This window comes from Rhinolophus hipposideros, assembly GCF_964194185.1.
Source record: "Rhinolophus hipposideros genome assembly, chromosome: 22".
Lineage (NCBI taxonomy): Eukaryota > Metazoa > Chordata > Mammalia > Chiroptera > Rhinolophidae > Rhinolophus > Rhinolophus hipposideros.
The window spans coordinates 18,452,148-18,475,217 of NC_138068.1; the positions used below are offsets into that span (position 1 = coordinate 18,452,148).

At 48.8% G+C, this 23,070-nt stretch overlaps 1 protein-coding gene across 4 annotated transcripts in view; it reads right to left on the reverse strand.

The window, feature by feature from the left end:
• Positions 1–23,070, reverse strand: part of SRC (SRC proto-oncogene, non-receptor tyrosine kinase) — a 52,384-nt gene that overhangs the window by 11,402 nt on the left and 17,912 nt on the right. For 2 of the 4 annotated variants that reach the window (XM_081033446.1, XM_081033447.1), the window contains exons 2-7: positions 21,301–21,367; positions 9,977–10,143; positions 8,676–8,933; positions 7,283–7,382; positions 6,200–6,217; positions 656–688 (exon numbers count right to left, since the gene is read on the reverse strand). In XM_081033446.1, the coding sequence (XP_080889572.1) occupies positions 656–688; positions 6,200–6,217; positions 7,283–7,382; positions 8,676–8,925 (401 nt within the window). In that variant the 5' untranslated portion in view covers positions 8,926–8,933; positions 9,977–10,143; positions 21,301–21,367. The remainder of the gene's footprint in view (positions 1–655; positions 689–6,199; positions 6,218–7,282; positions 7,383–8,675; positions 8,934–9,976; positions 10,144–21,300; positions 21,368–23,070) is intronic. The other 2 variants (XM_081033448.1, XM_081033449.1) reach the window with 2 other exon arrangements.

Below are 23,070 nucleotides of genomic sequence, written 5' to 3' on the forward strand. Positions count from 1 at the left end.
GACTGTGACAGGACTGACATCGGTCAGCCTGAGGCCCGAATTCACAGGGCCAGAGTTCTGGAATGGGAAGTAATCCGCTTCCCTTCAGACAGTAGACTAAGCCATCTCAAGATGCCAAGAGCTGCCTTGGGCAGGAGGTAGGGAGCTCCTTGTCTCTGGGGAGCAAGCAAGTTACAACAGGAGAGAAGATTCCTGCCCAAGATGGATGTCAAATCAGACCTTCAAAGCCTCCCCAAGCCCTGAGATTTGGAAGGCCAATCCTGGGAGCTGGTGAGATCTGGGTGAAGGCAGGGGATGGCCCTTTTGGGGCTTGGTGACAATCCAGGTGCCAACTCTGCAATCTAGAGCAATGCTTGCCTTTGTCACAAATCACAGGTCACACCTAAAGAGCTCCTCGGCTGAAAATTACAGGCCTCCTCTTGTAGCCTGCCCATCTACAGGGGAAACTGAGGCCAGAGGGGGCTGGGGCTTGCCCAAAATCACACAGCAAGTCATGTCAGAGGGGACTGAGGTGGCAGAGCCCCAGTGCCCAGGGGCACTTCTACACTAATTGCCCCACAAGGAGGAGGAAGAAGAGGAGGGAATGGGAACCGGGGAGCTCCCTGCACGGTCGGGTCCCCTGGACCTGGGTGGGAGTGGGGAGGGGGCGAAGTACCTGTGCAGCCATCTGAATGTGAACCAGGTGTGGCTGGAGCGGGGGTCCAGAGACACAGAGGAGAGAGGAGAAAGCGAGAGCCCAACAGGAAAGAAGAGGCAGAGATGGGGGTGGTGAGAGAGAGAGGCAGAAAGAGCGAGGAAGACAGCGGGACAGCCAGGCGGTGCTGGGGACAGGGGACAAGGTGGGGCAGCCACAGAGGCCTCACATCCAAAGCAACCAACAGGGACAGGGAGAGGGTCCATGGGGAGTGGAGGGAAGGGGACAACGGGAAGGGCTGCTTGGGAAATAGGGTCCAGCCCCCTCCCATTCCTACTGTGTAGGTGGGAAGACTGAGGCCAGAGAAGCAAAGGCCTCTGCTCAAGGTCACACAGCCAGGCCGAGGCTCCTGACTGCCAGATAAGAAGAAATCCTTCCCTACAGGAGGTGGTGGGGCTTGATAGATTGCTGAGCTTCTCCATCCAAGGCTGCCTTTGGACCTCACCACGACCCTGAGAAGGTACACAGCAAGCAGGAGGTGCTCCCCTCCCCATCGCAGAGGCCCAGAAAGAGAAAGGCCCTTGCCCAGTCACACAGTCTGGACTTGAATCTGAATCCCTAGCTCCTGGTTCTTCTGAGTTTCCCCTGACCCACATTCTTCAGCCCATTTTGAAGATGGAGAAGTTGAGGCCAGGAGTGAGCAGGGCTTGGGGAGCTCTCCAAGGACCTGCAAGAATATACCCAGACGCAGGGCTCAGCGAGGGGTACCGAGGCTGAGCCAGAGCAGGTGGGGTCCCTTCTGGATGGACTGAGGGGAGGGCAGCACAATGCGGGCTGCAGGGTAACTCGATTGTATCATCATTGAAGCACACCCAGGTAGGGACACAAGCTCATGTGGGCGTCTCTGCAGGAGAGGGAGGGCCCCAGAGTAAGGGGGCAAGGCCCATCTCAAGGAAAGAAGCCCTCAGATGTCCAGGACCTCCATCCACTTCCTCTTATGCACCCAGCTGGGGTGTCCACACTTGTCTGTTCCATTTGACCCTCAAGGCCACCCTGTGAGGAAGGAAGGCAGGTCTCAGCCCCAGATTAAGAAACCATGGCTCAGAGATGTTGAGGGACCAGCCCAAGGACACACAGCACCCAGGCTGGAGTAACCCAGCACTTTCTTTGCAGAATTAGGGAAACCGAGGCAGAGAGGGGCAGAGACTTGTCCAAAGCTACAAAGCAAGGACTCAAGTCACAGGGAATAGCTGATACCTTCCAGTCCAAAGCCTTCATTTCACCAATGGGGAAAATAAGACACAGAGAGGGGCAGTGATTTGCTCAGAGCCATACAGCAAATCAATGGCAGAGCAAGAGTGAGGACCAGGGTCCTTGAGTGCCCGCAGCCAGACACAGCAGCTCTCCAGGACCCCTGCAGGCTCCTCAGGCCTTCAGAGGCTCAGAGGCCCTCGGGGAAGCCAGGGGAAGATGGAGAAGGAGGCAGCAGGGCTGGGGGCAGGGGACTGGTCCAAGGTGGAGGTCAGAGGCTACAAATCCAGGCAGACTGACAAAGTCAGAGTGCAAGCTGACGAGCCTCTGGGAAGCCCCAGCCTCCAGCTCAGAGCGGAAGGCCACGGGAGATATCCCCAGACGCCAGCCAAGCAGGGCCCCAGAAGAAGGGGCATTCAACTCTGCTGACATTGCCCAGGCTTCCGCCAGCAGAGCCTTTAGCTCCCTGACATCAGCCTATAAGTGAGTTTGGGCTCCCAGGCCGGTCTGACGGTTTTCGTTCACAATGGCAGGGATGGGAGTGAACTGCAATCTCACTAAGGTATCCCAAGGTCCAACTATGGCCTGGCCCAGCTTGAGAGGTATCTGAGAAGTTGAGCGCCAGAGTCAGCCATCCCGGGCACCATCCCAACTCACCACTTGGAGACTGTGTGACCTTGGCTCTGCCTCAGTTTCCTCATCTGTAGGATGGAGATACTCATGCCTCCCTCTAAGGACGTACAATACTAGCACAGAGTCTGGCCCATGGTAGGTGGTCAACATGCATGAACTGTTAGTATCTTGATTTGGTTAAAAAAAAACAAAAAACAGTTGAATCTGTATCTCAGTGGTGCCCCTTCCAAATCTCCAAAACATTTTTTAAAAACCAAAGCAGCTCAGTGCCAGTGTCTAATAAGAATTTGCTGTGTGACCTTATGCAAGTATCCTACCCTCTCTTAGTTTCCTCCTCTATAAAAAGGAGGTACTATTCACAGAATCTCCTCGTAAGCAAAGTGGGTAAATCAGTCAACATCAAGCTCACTTTGGGTGAGATAATTACTGTGATTATCATCTGAGCCTCAATTTGCCCACCTGTGAAATGGAGCTATCAAGCGCCATCTTCCTAAGTCTGTGGTCTGGGAGGTTCGAACCTGCCGCAGGTGGCTGCCAAGGACCTGGGGCTCCTCCTACAGGAGGCGCCTCTCAGCTTCCCAAACCACGCCAGGCCCACAAGGACACCAACCCAAGCCCAGACTCAGAAGTGACAGTGGCGTTTTAATCTATCAGGTTGAGCAGATTTACTGCATCTGACACCTTCCCTGGGACCTCATCCTTATCAGACGGGCAGGAAAAATGGGAGGCAGGAAGGGAATCACGCATTCCCTGGTTGACCCTTCACCTTCCCATCAGTGGCCGGAGGAGAAAGCATTGGATCTGGAGCCCCTGAGCTAGCTGTTCACTAGCTGTGTGATCTCAGGCTACTGACCGCACCTCTCTGAGCCTGAGGATCTTCTTTTTGCACCAGCCAGGCTGGTATGTGGATCAGGGATGTGGCAGCTTTGGAACCTGGGATGTTATGCCAGTTTGGGCACTTATATTTAACGCACATGGGGTGTTAGGAATGGTTAGAGAAGCCTTTGGGGGCTGCAGGCAATCCAGCGCATGGCCCAGGCAGGCAAGTCACAAGCCCTGAGGCCTGGGCACAGGGTCAGTGGGGAGAGGGCAGGGTGAGGCCAGGGCAGGTCACAGTGTCCTGAGTAAGGAGGGCAGGACGGTGTCCCTTGCCCCATGGTAGGGAGTGGAAATGGAGTCCCCAGGACAAGGTAGGAGAGGTCAGTGCCTGCTAGAGGGCTCCTCCAAAAAGGCTGCTGGAATCGGGTTGGGAGGACAGGGCAGTTCAAGGAGCAACCCAGAGTCACCCCCAGAGGAGTCCCACCACCTGGGGAGTAAGACACCAGTCTGGCTTCAGGCTACCTGGCTTCAGACCCCAGTGGGCTTCCTCGGACCCAGGTCCACAAAGCACCCAGGATTCTAGGATTCAGGGACATATGGTGTGAAGATCCGGGGAGCAGGCCTGCTACTATGAAGACCCCAACCCAGGCAGCCCTGGCCAAAGCCCAGTGACAGAGGCTCATCCTTAAGCTCTCCACCTCCCCGACACCCAGGCTAGCCACAGGGTAGACTCAGCAAGTCCCACTCGTAAGGGGTGGGGGTCGGAGATTGGGGCAGCACACTAGAGGATTAAACAACAATGGACCCTAAGCAATAGTGGTGGAAGGACATGCAGCGTGGTCCGTGCGTAAGGTATGAGACCTGAACCCCTCAAATTTGGGTGGCCCATCTTCCACTAAGCCCCTCCCATCCCTTTATCCCTCCTCTTCCTCTAATGCCAGCCCCCAACTCTACCACGGCCAGACTTCTCTGGCAAAGGAGGGATTAACCGTTGTGAAGCGAGGAAGGGCTCCCAATTCACCCCCACCTTCCAATCAGGTACCTCATCACTGCACTGAGGACTTCCGAGGGACTCCATCACTGCCAGCACTCCTGGAAGCCCCAGTCCTGGCCAAACAACCCCCAGCCCCTCCTAAAAGGCCGGAAGAAGGAAGGGAAGGGGCTGGACAAAGGAAGGAGTGAGGGCTGCCTGCAACCTCTGGATGAAAGAGGTAGAAATCAAAAGTTCCCAGAGACTTTCCCCCCCACACACCTTTGCTCAAGCTGTGATCCCAGCCCGAGGTGGCCTCCCCACTGTTGCTGGTTGAGATTCCCCAGGACTTCAAAACCTCCAGCCTGATGCGTCCTCCCCTGAACAGCCTTTCCCTCCTCCTGGCTCCTTGGCACGTCCCCTGAGTCTTCTATAAGAGCCATGGGCATGCCTACCCTTCCCAGCTCTGCCACCACTAGCTGTGTGACCTCAAGCAAGTCATTTCACCTCTCTGGGCCTCAGTTTCCTCATCTATAAAATGGAGCAAACATGCATTTCTACCTGGCTCACACACAAAGCCATTTACTCACACAGTAAATGGTGCTATTTCATTACTATTCACACACCTTGTTCACCAGCACCAGTGTACTGAGCAACAGGTGATAGGGGGACCCAGAAATGTGGCAGACTCGAGAGCAGCTCTCAAGGAGCTCCCGGTTTGGGGGAGGCAGAAGCAAATAGCTGGAACCATAGAGAACTGGAGCGACATGCAAAGGGGTGGGCAGTTGGGAAAACCCCCTCCCCCAGGGAGAGCAGCTCGAAGAGGGGAGAGAGCCGCTGCCCAAGTTCCAATCCTGGCTTTGCTATTTGGTAGCTGTGTGACCTTGGGCAAGGGGCTTCATGTCTCTGAGCCTCAGTTTCCTCATTTGCAAAATGGAGTCAGCCCTTCCCCCATCACTACAACCCTGGCGGGATTGCAGCAAAGTAAATGGAAAGACACAGATAAAAATGCCTGGCACAGCACTTGGCACCTCTTTTCCCTTTTGCCCCACAGAGAAGACGAGAAGACAGTCCTGAGCTGGGTCTTGAGGGATGAATAGGAGTTTGCCAGGCAGAGATGGGACAAAGGGTATTTCAGGCAGAGGGAACAGCATGCACAAGGGCAGGGAGGCATGGACAAGCAAGACACGCTCAGAGATGGTGGAGACGTCCAACCTCAGTAGCCAGCCTTCAAGGTTGCTCAGGGATCAATTCTACTCTATCCTCTAGCACCTGAAGGCATTCAGCCCCCTCCAGCACTGCATCCTCCCACAAGCTGTCCCTCTGCGAGAAATTGCCTTCTACCACCTCTACCTGCTACACGACTTCACTGTTCTTCCTTCAAGGACCTGTCTGAACCTCCCAGCGTCTGTGGTCACCACCCGAGGAGGACACACAGCAGAGGCCCAAACGCCTGGGCAGACCCTGGCCCTGCCTTCTGCCTGCCATTGGCCTGGGCTTGGGCTGGCTCCTGGCCACACTCTAGCTCTGGGAAGACATGGACAAGACCTTCTCCACCATGGCCCCAGTGGGCCCAGCCCTGGACCCTGCATGCAGCTGGCACTCAATGTGGGCTAATGAGTGGAAATGGGTAGGTGGTGAGTTAGGAAGGTGGGTAGGGAGGAGGGGTGGTGAGGAGTGACGGGGTGATGGGAAGACCCTCCCCATTCTCAGCCTGGGGTTAAAGTCGGGACATGGTCAAACTGGTTGGGGGTGGGGACATAAGCTGGGGAAGGAGAGGGGCAGCCAGGGGAGCCAGAGACCACAGGCAGGGACACGGCCACATGCAGACAGCAATCCCACCCCCACCAGCAAAGCGCCCCCACCAGCCCACCCACGAAGTATGTACACACCTGACATCCACCTTCCTCCTAATGGCCAGCGAGAGAGAAGCAGAAAGAGGGAGAAGCTGAGAGAGGGCTGGAGGGAGCAAGCACGGGCCAGGAATGCAGGGTCCCGAGGCTGCGGGCCAGGTTGGGGGGACAGCAAATGCTGCCAAGGGCAACAATGCAGCAAGTGTAGAGCTCTGCCCTGCCCTCTGTCGGCAGCTCCTGCAGGAGCGAACTCCACCCTGCCCCACCACGAAGCACCCCACTGACCCCAACCCTGGGCATCTGGCCCAAAGCCTGCACCGGAAGCCCCATCACAGGCGTTGCACCCCACCCTCACTGCACTGTAGGCAAGGAAAGAAGAGGAGGGGAGAGAAGGGAAAGGACCCCCAACCCATAGCTAGAGTCCTATCCACCCCTCACTGGTTCATTCCTCCCTGCTCCCCTGTCCACAGGGAACCCAGAGCCTGACAGGGGAACCCCATCTCCACTATAGGCCAGCTTGACTCTAGGATGCCCGACCCCAAAGCTGGAGTCCCTAGAGGTGAACTAGATTCCCATGAGGGAGTTCTGCCCTCCATACCCTAACCCACTACTTCATCCCTATGTCTAAACCTGACCCTCTCACAATAGGTGCCCAATATGGGTCCCCTAACCCTCCCAACATGGGCTCCTCCCCCTACAGCTGGAGACTCTAGCTTGACCAGCTGCCTCAGGCCCTCTAGCCCCAGGTCACTAACGAGGGCATCTCTGTGGGCATAGCTTTTGACTATAGGCCCTGCTTTGTGCAGTCCTGGGTCCTGGGCCCAGTTTTGCCTGCCCACTGCCCCTCTTCAGGGTCTGGGATCTGAGGCACCGTGCTCTGTGGACCAGTTACTGAACCCAGACCCCTGCCCCAGGGGCCCTCCTGGAGCCACGACCACCTCCTCCTGCCTACCATCACTCCCATAGGCCCCAGGACACTTCTCGGGCCCTCAGCGGCCTTGATGCTCAGCTCTGCCTCCTGCCTATCATGCTGCCCAACTCTGGGAAACTCACAAGTGGCTCTGGCCCAAGACCAGGTCTAGGGGACAGGGTCCCATGGGATGATGGGGGGAGGGCACTCACGTGTTATTGACAATCTGGAGCCGCTCCCCTTTCTTGAAGGACAGGTCAGTCTCTGTCCGCGACTCATAGTCATAGAGGGCCACAAAGGTGGTCACTCCACCTGCAGAGAAGGATGATGCATGTCAGAATGGCCAGGGCCATGGCTGGGGGGGGATGGGAGGGCCCCATTCCCTGGGGGGAGTGGGAGTTGGTCTCTCAAACGCCATCAGAGCCCAGCGCAGAGGCATGGTCATAATCAGAGGGGGTGGGCACCCATGAGGGCCTGTAGGAGGCATGTGCTCTCTTCACATCTGAGTGTCCCACTGGCTTTAGGTGATGCTGGGTGTCGGCTTATCCTTTTGGTGTCTGTCTTCCCCATAGAACCAGAAGCCTCCACTAACCGCCATCTTTGTTTTGTTCCCAGAGCCTAGCACATAGTAGGGGCTCAAGAAACACCTGTCAGATGCAATGAACCAGGAAATGAAGGAAAGTGCACCAGGATAGGTGGCCATGTTTCTCTCTCTCTGGGGACTTCTCTGTGTCTAGGGAGACCTTGGTGGCAGGTAATGGTCCCCTCAGAGAGGCCCTCTCTGTTCCCCATTTTAATTATAACCTCCACTCCCCACTCTTTCTGTTCCTTCTCACCAATTACCACTCTCTAACACCCTACATAGTTTACACACCTTGCTTTGTTTCTCTTCCCCACAGTGGGTTTGTCTGTTTTACACACTGCTGTGTCCCCGGCACCAAAAGAATCCCGGCACACAGTAGGGATGCCACAAATATTTCTTAAACAAATGAATGAGTGTGTTTGCTAACTGTGCGTGTGTAACCGTGACTGTGTGGTTTCGTGGGAGTGTGTCGGGTGAGAGAACACGTGTTTGTGTGTCTTATGTCTGCATTTCTAAGCAGCTCTTATCTGGGTGTGCAATACCTCAAACAGCCAGCAGAGGGCGTAGGGGCGCATCTCAGCGTCTGGAGGGTCTCTGAGGACCAGCTCTGGTTCTTCCTCCTAACCTGCCCAGCTCCCTCTGCCACACACCAGCCGCCGGTGCTGACCCATCTCTGTACTAACCAGAGCAAAGAGCAAAGCCTTGGGCCTGGTCCGGTGCTGCTCATAACCAGCCCCCTTGCTCTCGTGGTTCCAGTTTCCCCCTACAGTCCTATATTTCTAGGCCCCTTTATACTCTGCGTCTGATGGAGTGTATATAAAGCCCTTCCCCAACCACAGCTTCCAGGAAACTCCCAACAGTCCCCAAGGCCATGTAACCAACCCATACACTCCCCCTTAGTGAGCAAAAGAAACAGCAGCCCAGAGGGGGATGTCACTGCCTCAGGGCACACCGCCCTCCTGGCACAGCAGCTTGGGCCTAGCCAAGACGGGCAAGGCACCCAAACTTCCAGGTCCACTGACCAGCCAGCGGCCCTGCCCTCTGTGGGGAGGTGACTGTGTCCGAGGAGTTGAAGCCTCCAAACAGCTTGGGCTCGGTGGACGCAGGGGTGAAGGCCATGTTGGGGCCACGGTGGCCATCAGCGGAGGCGGGCTTGCTGGGGGTCTGTGAGGCGGGGAAGGCACCCCCACCAGCATTGTGGGCATTCTCGGCAGGCTCCAGGCTGCGGCGCCGCTGGCTGGCATCCTTGGGCTTGCTTTTGTTGCTGCCCATGGTCCTGGCTGGAGATGAGAGAGAATCCAGGGATGAAGGAGGTGCTCTGGGTTCACACAGGGCTGCCTGAGCCCCGTAGGTAGCCTGCACCCCCACTCATTCTACAGATGGGGAAACTGAGACCCAAAGAGGCATACAAGCCTCTTTGGGTAAGTTAGCCTTTCAGAGCCTCAGTTTCTTCATCTGTAAAATGGGAATGATGATGGCACCCGTAAAGGGCTTCACAGAGCCAAGCACAAAAGAAACACCGTATAATCAGAAGCCCTAACCTTCCCCACTCCCCCTGAAACATTGTTTCTGTCCCTCATGGGCAGGGATAGTATCTGAGTCATGTCTATATCCCAGGCACTTCGCATAGAAAAGAGCTTACTGAGGGTTTGTTGAGTGAATATATGACTGACTTAAATGGTCTAACACCAGAGGAAAGGTGCTCAAAGTTGTAAGCAAGGCAGGGATACAGCAGGAGGCTGGAAGAAGGAGAGATGGCTGGGAGCTCACCACGGCCACAGGGCCTTTGCACATGCTATTCCCTCTGCCTAAATGCTCTGCCCTGACCACTTCACCAGGAGGACTCATGCCTCCTTCAGGTCTCAGCTTAAAAGTCACTCCTTGGGAAGTGTTCCCCAAATCCTTTCACTGGTTTAACTACCCCTGACGTTTGTGCCGCTCCTTGATAACATATGGCCCAGTTTTTATTTTTATTTTGTGTAATTACATGATTATTGCCATGGGCTTTTGTCTGGCTGTGCTCCCAGTACCTAGAACATGGTGTGGCAAACAGTAGGTACTCAATAAACAGCTGAATGAATGAGTGACCACTCAAGGGTTAAGAGATTTCTGAGCCAGACATCTGGGAGGTCTAAAGAAAGGGAAACACAGGGAAAACCAAGTTGAAAACTCCCCGGTGAGGCCCATGGTGCTGCCACGCCCTTTTGCCTCCCACTTCCCCATCCTCAGGTCCCCTGAGCCTGGCCAAGGTCTCCCCCGCACCCATCATGGCTGCCTCTCCCAGCTCCCTCATCTTGGCAGCCCTGATGTGTCATCACATTACCTATGGAAGGCAGGGGCTGTCCCAGAGGACCTGGGAAGCAGCCTGGGGTCCCAGCACGCACACCAGGGGTAGAGTCAGGGGTCGTGGACTAGAGGACCTGCTCCACCTCTTCCCACTGTGTGACCCTAGGCAAGTCACTTCCCCTCTCTGGGCCTCAGCATCCTCATCTGCAAAACAGAGATAAAGCAGACTTCTCAAGGCTGTTGTGAGGATATGATTAGAAAGAAAAATCATGGCTCTGACTCTTAGGTCACCATTTATCAGGCTCTGACTCCAGCAGGCCCGATGCTCAGAACTTCCCAGACCTTCACCCCTCCCAAAGCATTTTGAGTGAGAGCAAGGACAGGTGGGGCATGGCAGTTAAGGGTGGGTTCTGAAACCAGGCTCCCCAGCTCAAATCCAAGCTCTGCCCCTAAGCAGCTGTGTGACTTCAGGCAAGAGACTTAACCTCTCTGTGCCACATTTCTTCATCTGGGAATGATGGGGTCACTGTGATAACTGAACGAGGTAAGGACGAATGCCGGGAACACAGCAGGTCACCCTGCCACATCAGCTATCACTGATCTTGTGTGCCTCTGGACACACCGGGCAGGGTGGGCTCCACTTGTTCTCCAGGGGATGCTGTAAGCCCTGGAATCAGTCCAGAATTTCCTCTGTGAACCCGTGAATGGGGAAGAGTCTCCTTGACTGGTTGGGGCCTGAGGCAAGACTGTTAGCCCTGAGCTCAGAGCCCAGCTCTGTGACCCCGCTCCAACGTGAACCTCAGCCAGTCCCCTGCACCCTGTGGGCCTCAGGCAGCTCGGCTACACAATGGGGGCGTGACGCACATGCTCCCTGGGGACCATCCAGCTCAGAGAATGTGGGGCTGGGGAGGCCCTGGGGAGACCTGCTCAATAGCCCAAAGCATTACTAGGGCCTCCTGAGGGACAGGCGAATGGGCCTGAGGATAGGGAAGGCCAATTTCTATGGCAACCCAGTCCACTGAGGTCACAGTTCCCACGAGCACTCATACACTTGGTGTCCCATCGGACCTAGTGACCTGGTTACCCACAGCCCCAGGCTTGATGGAGGCTGAGCCCCAACCACCATACCCCCTACCCACTTGTTCCTGGTACAGCATTCATAGCAGCAAGCCCTCTGCTAGTCACCACAAGGGGACACAGAGATGAATTGGCCAGGTCCTGCCTCAGAAGGAGCATGCTTTAACAGGGGACTTGTTTGTAGGACTTCAAGAGGAAATAAAAATTATAAAATTTTTAAAAATATTTTTAACGTTTTTAAACAAAGAACTTTCTAAGAGCCTGAACTTTCTTTACAATGACCTAAATGATGAAGAGGGAGCTCCCTGTCACAGGAGGAGAACCAAAGTAGCTCGGCTGGGAGAGCGCTAAACCAACAGACCCCAAAAATCCCTGGCCCTACCCCGGGTCCCGGTAGAAGAGCACAATACCCCAGACAAGGATAAAAAATGTGGAACCTACCCACCACAATCAGGAAAACATTCACTGAAACAAAATAAAGGAGCAATGTTAAATTTTTAAAAAGTGAGCTCTCTGTCACTGGAGGTAACCAAGGACAAGAGAGAGGGTACATAGCTGGTGTGCCATGGAGTGAGAGGGAGAGCCAGAGCTGAACCTTGAAGGCCTTCCCAGCACCAAGAGGAGGCATGTGTCCTCTTGGGAAGGGGAAAGGAAAAAATAGACAGCTCTTGAGCCCTAAGCTTTTACACTAACCAAGAAGACCACTTCCCACTCAGAAAAAGCATAAGAGGGCCTTCAAGACCAGGCAAAGGTGGCCCAGGGCCGCTGATTGCAATGTCTGCTGGTTTGTAGAGTTTGGGGGTGTTTTTTTGGTCCTTGTGGTTGATTCTAATTATACAAGTAATACGTGTTTGTGGTGAGGCAGGCAGGGCGAGGTTAAGAGACAGAGTCCTGGAGCAGGCTACCTGTGCTTGAATCCCAGCCCTACCACCCTGGTGTGGGACTTTGTGCCTCAGTTTCCTCCTCTGTCAATTGGAGATAAGCACAATACCACGTCACAGGGTTGCTGGGAGAATCAGTGAGGAAAGTGCGTGGAACACACTTAGGACAATGAGGTACATTGTCAATCCTGCCTCTAGAAGACAAGCACCAGGTCCCAGTGGTGCGTTTCCTTCCGGCATCACAGGAATGTAGGAATAACCTTGGATCCATCTAGTGCCCTGGACTGTAAGCTCCCTGAGGGCAGGACAGGCTCAGATCCATCTCCATATCCCAGTGACCAGGTCAGGCCGGGCACCTACAGGGTGCTCTGGAAATATTTACAGAATAGACAAAAGACTAAATGAGCATAGACATTTGATTTGCACCCTGCTTTGTTCCTACCACGTCGTGTTGTAGAGACCAAGTGTCGTTCTGTAATATCAAACACTCCCACAGCCCAGACTCTGTACTGTGCCCTGCTTTATTTACTGACTCATCGAATCGCCATGATAATCTAGGAGGTAGATACTAATAGTGTCTCTATTTTATTGATGGGGAAACTGAGGCACAGAGAGCTTGAGGAATGTGCCTGAGGTCACACAACAAGGGTGAGAATGAAAAGAAGTGGGGACAAGGAACCACATCGGGCAGGCAGGAATTAGGGGCTGCTCATGGGGCCCAGGGGAGGAACTCATGGGCCCACCTCCTGCCCTTGGAGCGTCTCTCTCAGGGAACAGCCAGATGCCCTTTGTGGATGGGGCCTGAGAAGATGAGGCCACCCAGCCACATTCCTAGAGAAAGCCTGAAGTTTCAGGCTTCAACAAAGAGTACATTTAGGGTAGGGTCTAGTCCCTGCAGGGCTGCCACCAGGCTGTGACGCTGGGACAAACTGCCCTCCCAGGCCTCCGTCTCCTTCCTCGAGGCAGGACCCTGTCTTGGCCCACACGCCAAGTCACCATGAGTTGCCCATTTGACAATGGCCAACCTGCCACATCTCTTCCGCCACTTACACACTCCGAGGCAGAGATAGATCCTGGGGGTCTCTGGGGAAGTGGTGGGGGCTCCATACTGGGGGTGCCTGAGGTTCCCAGAGGAAGGTGGCGAGGCAAGTGAGAGGCCTCACTTCCTCTGAGGAGCCGCTCCTGACCACAGGCTCCAGACAGAGGGCCTTCACTATTGCTACGCGTGAGAGGTGCCAGGATGCGGCCTGACGGCACTTCCCCCACAGTGGTCCCCCTCAGTGCCCCCAGCGCTTCATGCTCAGTGGGTCCCAACCTGCCCTGGCACCTCCTCCTAAGACTGTCCGCCACCCCATGTCACAGTCTCAGGGTTGGTTCTCCCATCCTCCCCGCTCCCCAGTCTTCTCCCAATGCATGCTCCCCTCACCCTATCTCCATTCCCTCAGGCCAGGCCCCTGTCATCCTGGCCTGGGCGCAGCAGGGGTGGCCCCTCCAGTGTACCCTCCTCCCAGCAGAGGTATCTCTGTAAACCACACAGACAACGGGGGATTCCTCTGCTCAACACTTTCCAAGGAAAACCGGAAATGAACGAAGTGTTCATCACAGGGGGACGGGACAAACAAATGATGGTCCACTCATCAAGTGGACAGCTGTACAGCTAATCAAACAGAACAAGAGCTCCATGTGGCCTGAGAAGATGCTCATGACACACTGATAAGTGAAAAGAGGAAGATGGCAGCATAGAATGTCCTCTAGGCTTCTCGAGACCTCGGTTTCCTCATCTGCAAAATGGGGGCAATAATGTTGCCTACCAAAGGGTCAGTGGGAGGATTAAATGAAACAATGCAAGCAATGGAATTAGTATGGTTCCTGGCACATCGTACATATGAACTACAATTATTTCTGTAAAGAAAATTCACATGTATATGTGTATGTGCGCCAGTGTACACACATGTGCTATACAGGTTGAGAGAAAGTTCTGGAAGGATTCCAAATTCCTCCTCACAATGTTTCACCCAAAAAGTGTGGAATAGGGAGAGAAAAATCCCTTTTTTAATTTACATGCTGCATCTCTTGACATTTAGAAGTTATTTTGTCATGATGTTTTTTAATGAAACTTTAAAAAAAACATTTAAGAGCTTCCCATGATTTCCTTCTGAATGAGGCCTAAGCCCCTCATCTGGGTCCACTCAGCCCTGCAGAATTGGTGTTGATGCTCTGTCCCATGGCTTCCCTACAGAGGGCACCACACTCACTATCACCTCCTGGCCTTTACGTAGGCCGTGCCCCTCCTCCAGGTACACAGATGTTTACAACATGCAGAAGAGTCCCGAAAAGACTGTTACTCGGTCATGACATATCCACTCTTTCCTTCCCAACTCTGAAGAACGTCACCTCCACCTCTTCTTAGGGTAGAGGGGAGGCCAGGAGCTTAGGAGTCGAGAGTGAGGACTCCAGACATCCTGGTTCAAATCCCGGCTCTACTACTCACTAGCTAAATCTTCTTGGGGAAATCTCTTCACCTCTCAGTTAAGTTATCTTTAAAATGGGGATAATAATAAACCTAACATATGAGAATTAAGTGAGAGAGTCACGTGCCAGGCACAGAATAAGTACTCAATAAACAGCACACAATATTATTTGCTGTTGTTATATTATCATCACAGGCAATAAGAGGAGCAACGCAAGAAAAGCAATAGTTACATGGCAGGGCCTTGAATGCCAAGCACAGGGCTGAGAACTTTACACGCAGTTGATATTCAATTGCCCTCACAGCACAACGAAATAGGGACTATAACTGTACCCACTTTATAAATGGGACTAAGGTTCAGAGAAGTCAGAGCTTTGCCTGAGGCCACACAGCAAGTGAGTACAGCAGCCTGGGATGCTTGAGGTTCAGGAGAGTGGCATCAGGACACACCTCTGGTGACCTACCCATTGTGCTGACAGCTCCTACTGCCCCAGGCACCTCCACCACTCCACTAACCTCTGACACCACAATCTGTATCTCTGGACTCTCCAGGGAAGAAGAGGCATCATGGAGGAGTCAAAAATACAGGCCTGGAGCCAGAATGCCAGGTTCAAATGCCAGCTTGCCACTTCCTAGCCATGTAGCCTCAGGGGACCTCAGTTTACCCCTCATCAAAAAATGGGAATCAGTATAATTGTTCCTAGGAAATTGCCCATGTTATAGGGAAAACATGAGATAATACTTATAAAGTGCCTGGTACATAGGAAGTACTCAATAAATATTAGCTATTATTTTCATTACTGTGGATGGCTTTTTTCAGACCCTTGCTCTCTTTTCTAATAACTCTTACAATTAGATGAAGGCTTTCAAAATTCATGCTAGGTGCCAAGTCCTGTGCACAGCCTTGGAGGGATTGTCTGGTGGATTTGATCAGGACCCCAGGCGTACGAAGGCCACTTCACAGGGAAAGAGTCAGAAGAGAGAAGCATGTCCACAAGCTAACCTTGCTCTAAGACACTTGCCAATGCAATGAGCTAAGAAAAAGAAATGGAAGGAATAAAATGGAATTAGAAAAGAAAAGACGAGTATCCTTGTCTACAGATGTTATCAATGTAGATCTGGGAAATCCAAGAGAATCTGCTACAAAATTATTGAACAAAAATAAATTAAGTAAAATGGAAGGAAATTAAAAGGTAATATCCAAAAATCAACAATGTATCTATATACCAACAACAATCAGAAAATAAAATTAAAGAAATCCTACTATTATAAAAATATCAATTCTTCCTAAATAATTCTAAAAATTGAAAGTGATCCCAATAAAAACCCCAATAGGATTTTGTTTTTAAACTAAGCAAGTCGATTTTAAAATTTATAAGTAAATGTATATAAGTAGTCAGGAAAATCCTAAAAGGAAGAGTAATGAAAGGGAAATAGTCCAACCAGATAGTAAAAATTACTGTAAAATCACAGTAGTTAAAACTGTGTGATTTCGGCACAATAACAGACAAATCAATGGAACAAAACAGAGGGTCCAAAAATTATCTCCAAACATACAGGAATTTAACATATAATGAAAGTGGCATTTCATACCACTGAGAAAAAAGATAGAGTACTTTTAAGATAAGAGTTGGGACCAATGATCTGCCATCAGGAAACAAAGTTGGATCTCGATCTCAATCCATATGCCTATAAATTCCAGATCAATCAGATTTAAATCACACAAAAATAAAACTATAAAGTTCGGAAAACGGAAGGGGAGAATAAATTTTCTAATCTCAGAATGGGAAAAGCATTTCTAAACATGGCACATAACCTAAGAATCATTCTTAAAATGATAAATCAATGCACATAAAAATCTAAAATGTCTGCATAGCTCAATAAACATCATAATCAAATTCAAAAGACAAACAACAAACTAAGAAAAATATCTGTAACTCATATGATAAACAAAAGTTTTTTTCCTTTAATAGAATGAGCTCCCACAAAATAAGAAAAATAACCAGTTTACAGCAAAACAAATAGTTCTTAAACACAGGACAAGATGCTCAACCACACTTATAAGATTAATGCACATTGAAACTACACAAACTACCCAACTACAGCAGGCTACACGCTCTTCTCAAGTGCACATGGAACTTTCTCCAAGATAGACCATGCTAACCCACAAACAAGCATCAATAAATTTAAAAGGAGTGAAATCAAAATATGTTTCAGACCACAGTGGCATGAATTAAGAAATCAATAACAGAAAGAAATTTGGGAAATTACAAATATGTGAAAATTAATATACTCCTCAAAAACCAATGAGTCAAAGAAGAAATCACCAAAAAGAATAGAAAATACTTTGAGATGAATGAAAATGAAGACACAACATATCAAAATGTATGGGATGCAGTAAAGGAGAACTTAAAGGGAAATTTATAGCTGTAAATGCCTATACTAAAAAAGAAGAAAGACCTCAAATCAATAACCTAGCCTTCTATCTTAAGATATTGGCAAAAGAAGAGTAAACTAACCCTAAAGCAAGAAAAGGGAAGGAAATAAAGATTAAAGCACAAATCAATGAAACAGAAAATACAAAACAATAAAATCAACAAAACCAAAAGTTAGTTCTTTGAAAAGATCAACAAAACTGACAAAGAGAAAAGATTTGAAAAGATCAGCAAGACTGACCAAGAGAAAAAGAGAGAAGATTCAAACAACTAAAATCAGAAATGAAAGACAGGATAATACTACCAACCTTACAGAAATAAAGACAATAAGAGAATGCTATGAACAATGCTATGCCAGCATATTAGATAACCTGGATGAAATAAATAAATTCCTAGAAAAACACAAACTACCGAAACTAAGAAATAGAAAATCTGAATAAAGTTAAACAAGAGATTGAATTAGTAATTTTAAAAGTTCTCACAAAGAAAAATACAGGCCCGATGCCTTCACTGGAGAGTACTACTAAACATTTAAAGAAGAATTAACACCAATTCGTGATTAGGAAACACTTTCCAACTCGTTCCATAAAGCTAATATTACCCTAATAACCAAACCAGACAAAGACATCATAAGAAAACTATAGACAGCTATCTCTTCGGAATATATGATGTAAAAATCTCCAGTGAAATACTAGCCAACTGGATCCAGCAACATATAAAAAGAACTATACATCATGACCAAGCGAGATTGGCCCCAAGAAAACAAGATTGGTTTAACTTTTGAAAATTAATTAATGTAATGTATCATGCCAATAGAATAAAGGCCAAAAAACACATAATAATCTCAATAGTTGCAAAAAAAAAAAAAAAAAAGCATGTGACAGCTACTGCCCAACTACAGCAGTAAAATGGAAGGAAGGAAACACCCTTTCATAACAAAAACACTCAACAAACTAGAAATGATGGGAATTTCTTCAACCTGATAACAGGCATCTTATCTAACATCATACTCAATGATGAAAGACTGAATACTTTCCCTGAAGATCTGGAACAAGACAAGGATGTCCACTCTCATTTTTATCTGACACTATACTGGAGATTCCAGCCAGGACAATAAAGGAAGATGAAATAAAAGGCACCTAGAATGGAAAGAAAAAAGTAACACCATCTCTACTTGCAGATGATATGATCTTGTATATAGAAATTCGTAGAGATTCCACTAAAAAAATTATTAGAACTAATAAACAAGTTCAGCAAGGTTGCAAGTTACAAGATCAATATATAAAAATAAATTGTACTTCTATATAGTAGCAACGAACAATCCAAAAATAAAATTAAGAAAACAATTTACAACATCAAAGTAATACTTGAGAATAAGGTTAACAAAAAAGTGCAAACCTTAAACTCTGAAAATGACAAAAATTGTTGAAAGAAATTAATCTAAACAAATGGAAAGACATCCCATGTTCATGGATTGGAAGACTAAGCATTGTTAAGATGGCAACACTCCCCAAATTAACCTACAGATTCAACACGATCCCTATCAAAATCCCAGCTAGATTCTTTGCAAAAATTGACAAACTGATCCTAAAATTTATATGGAATGTCAAGGGACTCAGAACAATCTTGAACAAGAAAAACAAAGTTTGAGGGCTCACACGTTTCAATTTCAAATCTTGCTACAAAGCTCTAGTAATCAAGACTGTGTGATTCTGGTACGAGGAGAGACATATAAATCAAAGGGACAGAACTGAGAGTCCAGAAATAAACCCTTACATTTATAGTCAGTTTATTTTCAACAAGGGTGCCAAGACCATTCAATACAGAAAGAAAAGTCTTTTCAACAAATGGTACAGGAACAACTGGATACACACAAGCAAAACAGGGAAGCTGGACATCTTTCTCACATCCTACACAAAAATTAACTCAAAATGGATCACAAACAAGGTAAAATTTTAAAAATTCTTGGGTGGCTCAGCTGGTTAGAGCATGAGCTCTGAACAACAGGGTTGCCAGTTCGATTCCCACATGGGCTGGTGAGCTGCGCCCTCCACAACTAGATTGAAGGACAACGACTTGGAGCTGATGGGCCCTGGAGAAACACACTGTCCCCTAATATTCCCCAATAAAATTTAAAAAAAAATTCTTATAAGAACATCTAAGCATAAATTTCATGACCTTGGATCACAATGGTTTAGGTATGACACCTAGAACACAAGCAAGGAAAGAAAAAATAAAGTGGACTTCATCAATATTTAAAACTTCTGTGTTCCAAAGGACATCATCAAGAGTAAAAAGAATCCAGAGAATGGGAGAAAATATTTGACAAATGGCTTGTATCCAGTTATATCGCATACATCGACAAATGGCTTGTATCCAGAGTATATAAGGAATTCTTACAACTCAACAACAAAAAGACAAACGACCTAATTTAAAAATGGGCAAAGGATCTGAATAGACATTTCTCCAGAGAAGATATACCAATGGCCAATAACTGCATTAGTCATTAGGGGAATGCCAATCAAAACCACAAGGAGATTCACACCCACCAAGATGAGTACAATTAAGACGGATAACAACAAGTTGTTGGCAAGGATGTAGAAAAACTGAAAACTCCATACATGGCTGGTAGGAATGTAAAATGGTGTAGCTGTTTTGGAAAACAGTTTGGCATTTCCTTAAAAATTGAAACACAGAGTTACCATATGTCCAGAAGTTCCACTCCTAGGTATATACCCAAGAGAAAAGAAAACATATATCCACATAAAAACTTCTACATGAACGTTCATAGCAACATTATTCAAACTAGCCAAAAAGTGGAAACAACGATATGTCCATCAATTGATGAATGGGTAAATAAAATGTGATATATCCATATAACAGAATACTATTTAGCAAGAAACAGGGATGATGAACCTGGAAAACATTATGCTAAATGAAAGAAGCCAGGAACAAGACCATATATTGTATGATTCCATCAGTATGAAATGTCCAGAATAGGCAAATCTATAGAAACAAAAAGTAAATTAGTTGTTGCCTGGGACTGGGGAAAGAAGGTTTGAGGGGAAGTAGAGAGTGACTAATGCGTACAGTTTTGTTTTGTTGTTTTTTTGCAGGGGGGATGGTAATAAATGTTCTAAAATTGATTGTGGTGATGATTTGCAAAACTCAATATACTAAAAAGTGTTCAACTGTACACTTTAAATGGGTGACTTGTATGATATATACGAAGTATGATCAAAAGATAAATGTTTAAATTTTAAAAATCTATTACAGTAAAAGACACATTGCCATTAATCCCCCTCAGTATACTCCCCCTTGCTTCAAACACATTTATCTCATCGTTCTTGCCACTTTCTGAAGCAGTTCTGGAAGTCCTCTTTCCTGAGTGTCTTTCGTTGTGCTGTCCTGGCTGCCTCGATGTCCTGAATTGATTCAAAATCTTTACCTTTCACGGTCATTTTGACTTTGGGAAAGAGCCAGAAGTCACACAGTGCCAGATTCAGTGAATAAGGTGAATGAGGACACACCGGATGTTTTTATTTGACAGAAATTGCCGTACCAGAAGTGATGTGTGACACGGAGCGTTGTCATGATGGAGGATGAAGTAAAGGCATTCACGAAGGAGGACTCCCAGAACTGCTTCAGAAAGTAGCAAGAATGATGGGGAAAGTGTGTTCAAAGCGAGGGGGAGTATTTTGAGGGGGATTAATGGCAATGTGTCTTTTACTGTAATACATTTTTTTATTTAAACATTCACCATATCGTTGATCACACCTTGTTTGTTATATCTCAATAAAGCTGTGCTATTAAAAAAAAAACAAACGATACCAAAGGCCACTATTCATCTATTAGATTGGCAAAGATCCCAAAATTCTATTATTACCTGCGTTGGAGAGAGTGAGGAGGAGAAGCAGAGGGTGTGGTGTGAGGGTACATCAGCGCAACCCGCCCTGAAGGACAATCTGGCAATATCTATCACAATTAGAACAGCACACACTCTACGACCCTGCAATTGGGATTAATTCTACAAGTATCCTCACACATGAACACTGCGCATAGGATTAAGTATACACCGTGGAATTGTCTGTGGTAAGCAAAGACACTGGTCACAGGCAGAGTATTCTTCACTGATTAAATATAAATAAAGCATGGTCTCCATCCACACAGTGAATACTATGCAACCCAGAAGAAAGAAAGAAGCAGCACAAAATGATCTCCAAGGTACTTCGTCAAGGGAAAACAGTCAGGTGGAGAACAGGGTATACCATGTGCTACCATTTTATTTTTTAATTTTTCGGACACACATGCTTATATATACCTGGATCTCCCTAGAAGGACACACCAGAAACACCTCCCAGGGATTGCCTCTGGCAAGGAGACCTGGGTGCAAGAGAGACTTCTATTTCCCTGCTTTCTTTTATACTGTTCGAATAATTTTTTACCATGTGTATGTTAATGCTTTCTCTTTCCTTTTAAAGAAAAAACACAGGCTTACCTGGTTTCAAATCCTGGCTTGCTCTCTCATAGCTGGGAAAGCCACTTCACTTCTCTGAGTCTGAGTTCTGTAAAGAGAGGGATAATAATAATATCTACCTTGTAAGGTTGTTGTGGAGGATCAAATAAGACAATGCATGTGCAGGACTCCCCACCATGCCTGACTCCTAATAAGTGCATGGTCCTCGTTGGGTATTAATATATTACTATGCACACCAAGGTAGACTGTAACAGGGGCCACCCGAGGGCCTCGGACCAAGTGTTCAGAGCACCAGCAATCCCCTCCAACCGGGGGAAACTGAGAAAGGCTTCCTGGGAGAGGCAGCATGTGAAAAGGGCTTCAACAAGGAGTTCCACAAGGAGAGAAGGCCAGGAAGTAGGAATGCCCTGGGGATTCACTCAATCACCGTGCATTGTTTAACTCTACAACAAAGCTTAGCTGAGCACCTACTAGGTGCCAGGCACTGCAATGGGAAAGCCAGACAAAAGCCAAAGTGGCTGGACCAGCCAAGGGAGAAATTACAAGCAGTGCAGTGATGGGGACCCTGAGGGGCTGAGCCTCACCCAGTCCGAGTGCCCACAGAGCAGACCAGGGAAAGGAAGCTCAGAGAGGAAGAGAAGCTGCCCAAGGTCACACAACAGGTTCTCAACATCTGCAAACAGCTTCTCTCAGCTCTGCTCTCTCCTCGTCACACAGGCCTGGAGAAGAGAAAGCCCACAGCGGCCCTCCTGATTGGCACTCATCAGAAGGTGGACACAGAAGCTACCTAAACTGGGGACCCCACAAAGAGGATGGACAATTGATTCTCAGATGATAACCACGAGTTGATGGGTATAGAATCCTGTGTGCCAGACACCACACTAAAAAGTGCACTACGTGCATGAGCCCACTGCAATCCTATATGGTCTACCCCATTTTGCAGATGAGGAATCGGAAGCACAGAGAAGTCAAGTTGCCTGCCTAAGGTCACACAGCTCATAAGAGACAGCATCCGCACGTAGACTCAGATTGTCTGGGTTCCTCAGCCTTGTACCCCAGGGCCCATCCCCCAAGAGAGCCACCGGCAGGGCCTATATCAGCAATCACACCCCCTCTCTTCGAAGGGCCCAAGGTGGAAGCTGTTCTCAGCCAGTCCAGGAATGTCTCCTGATAACAGTAGCCCAACTGGGAAGAGTGGGTGGTAGAGATTGTGGCAGGAATGTGTGGGGATGAAGAAGGGAGGAGGAGGTAGGGAGGGCACGGCCCACTGGCAGCCATCCATCCTGTCTCTGAAGAGGGGAGCAGAAAGTCCCCACCAGGCACCTGCCCAAACCAAGTGGGATATGGCATTGTGTTTAGGGGGGACCCTGCTGCGGCCCATGGAAGACTCTGGACAAGTCGACCAAAGCCTCCTTCAGTACCATGGAGACACCCATAGTTATCCTTAGGCAGTTGAAAAAGCCAATGAGCTAATCCATGCCAAGCCCTGGGCACACAGGCCATGCTTGATAAAGGGGCCCTTACTATTGCTGCTAATATTATTATTTCCCTGTTCGCACGAGGACCCTGCTACATGGGGACGATCAGCCCCATCTTTCAAAGGAGGGGACAGAGAGAGGCTCAGAGAAACCAAGTTAGGTGCCCAGGCCAAAATCCAAGACAGCAGAGGGCCAACTGGGGATCTTAGCTCTCCTAGCCCCAAGGCCACTATCAGGTCCTCTCCCCAAGGCCACTGGTCCCAGCGGGGCTCTTGCTGGGAGTCCTTATACCAGGAACTATGCAGGGTCCCTT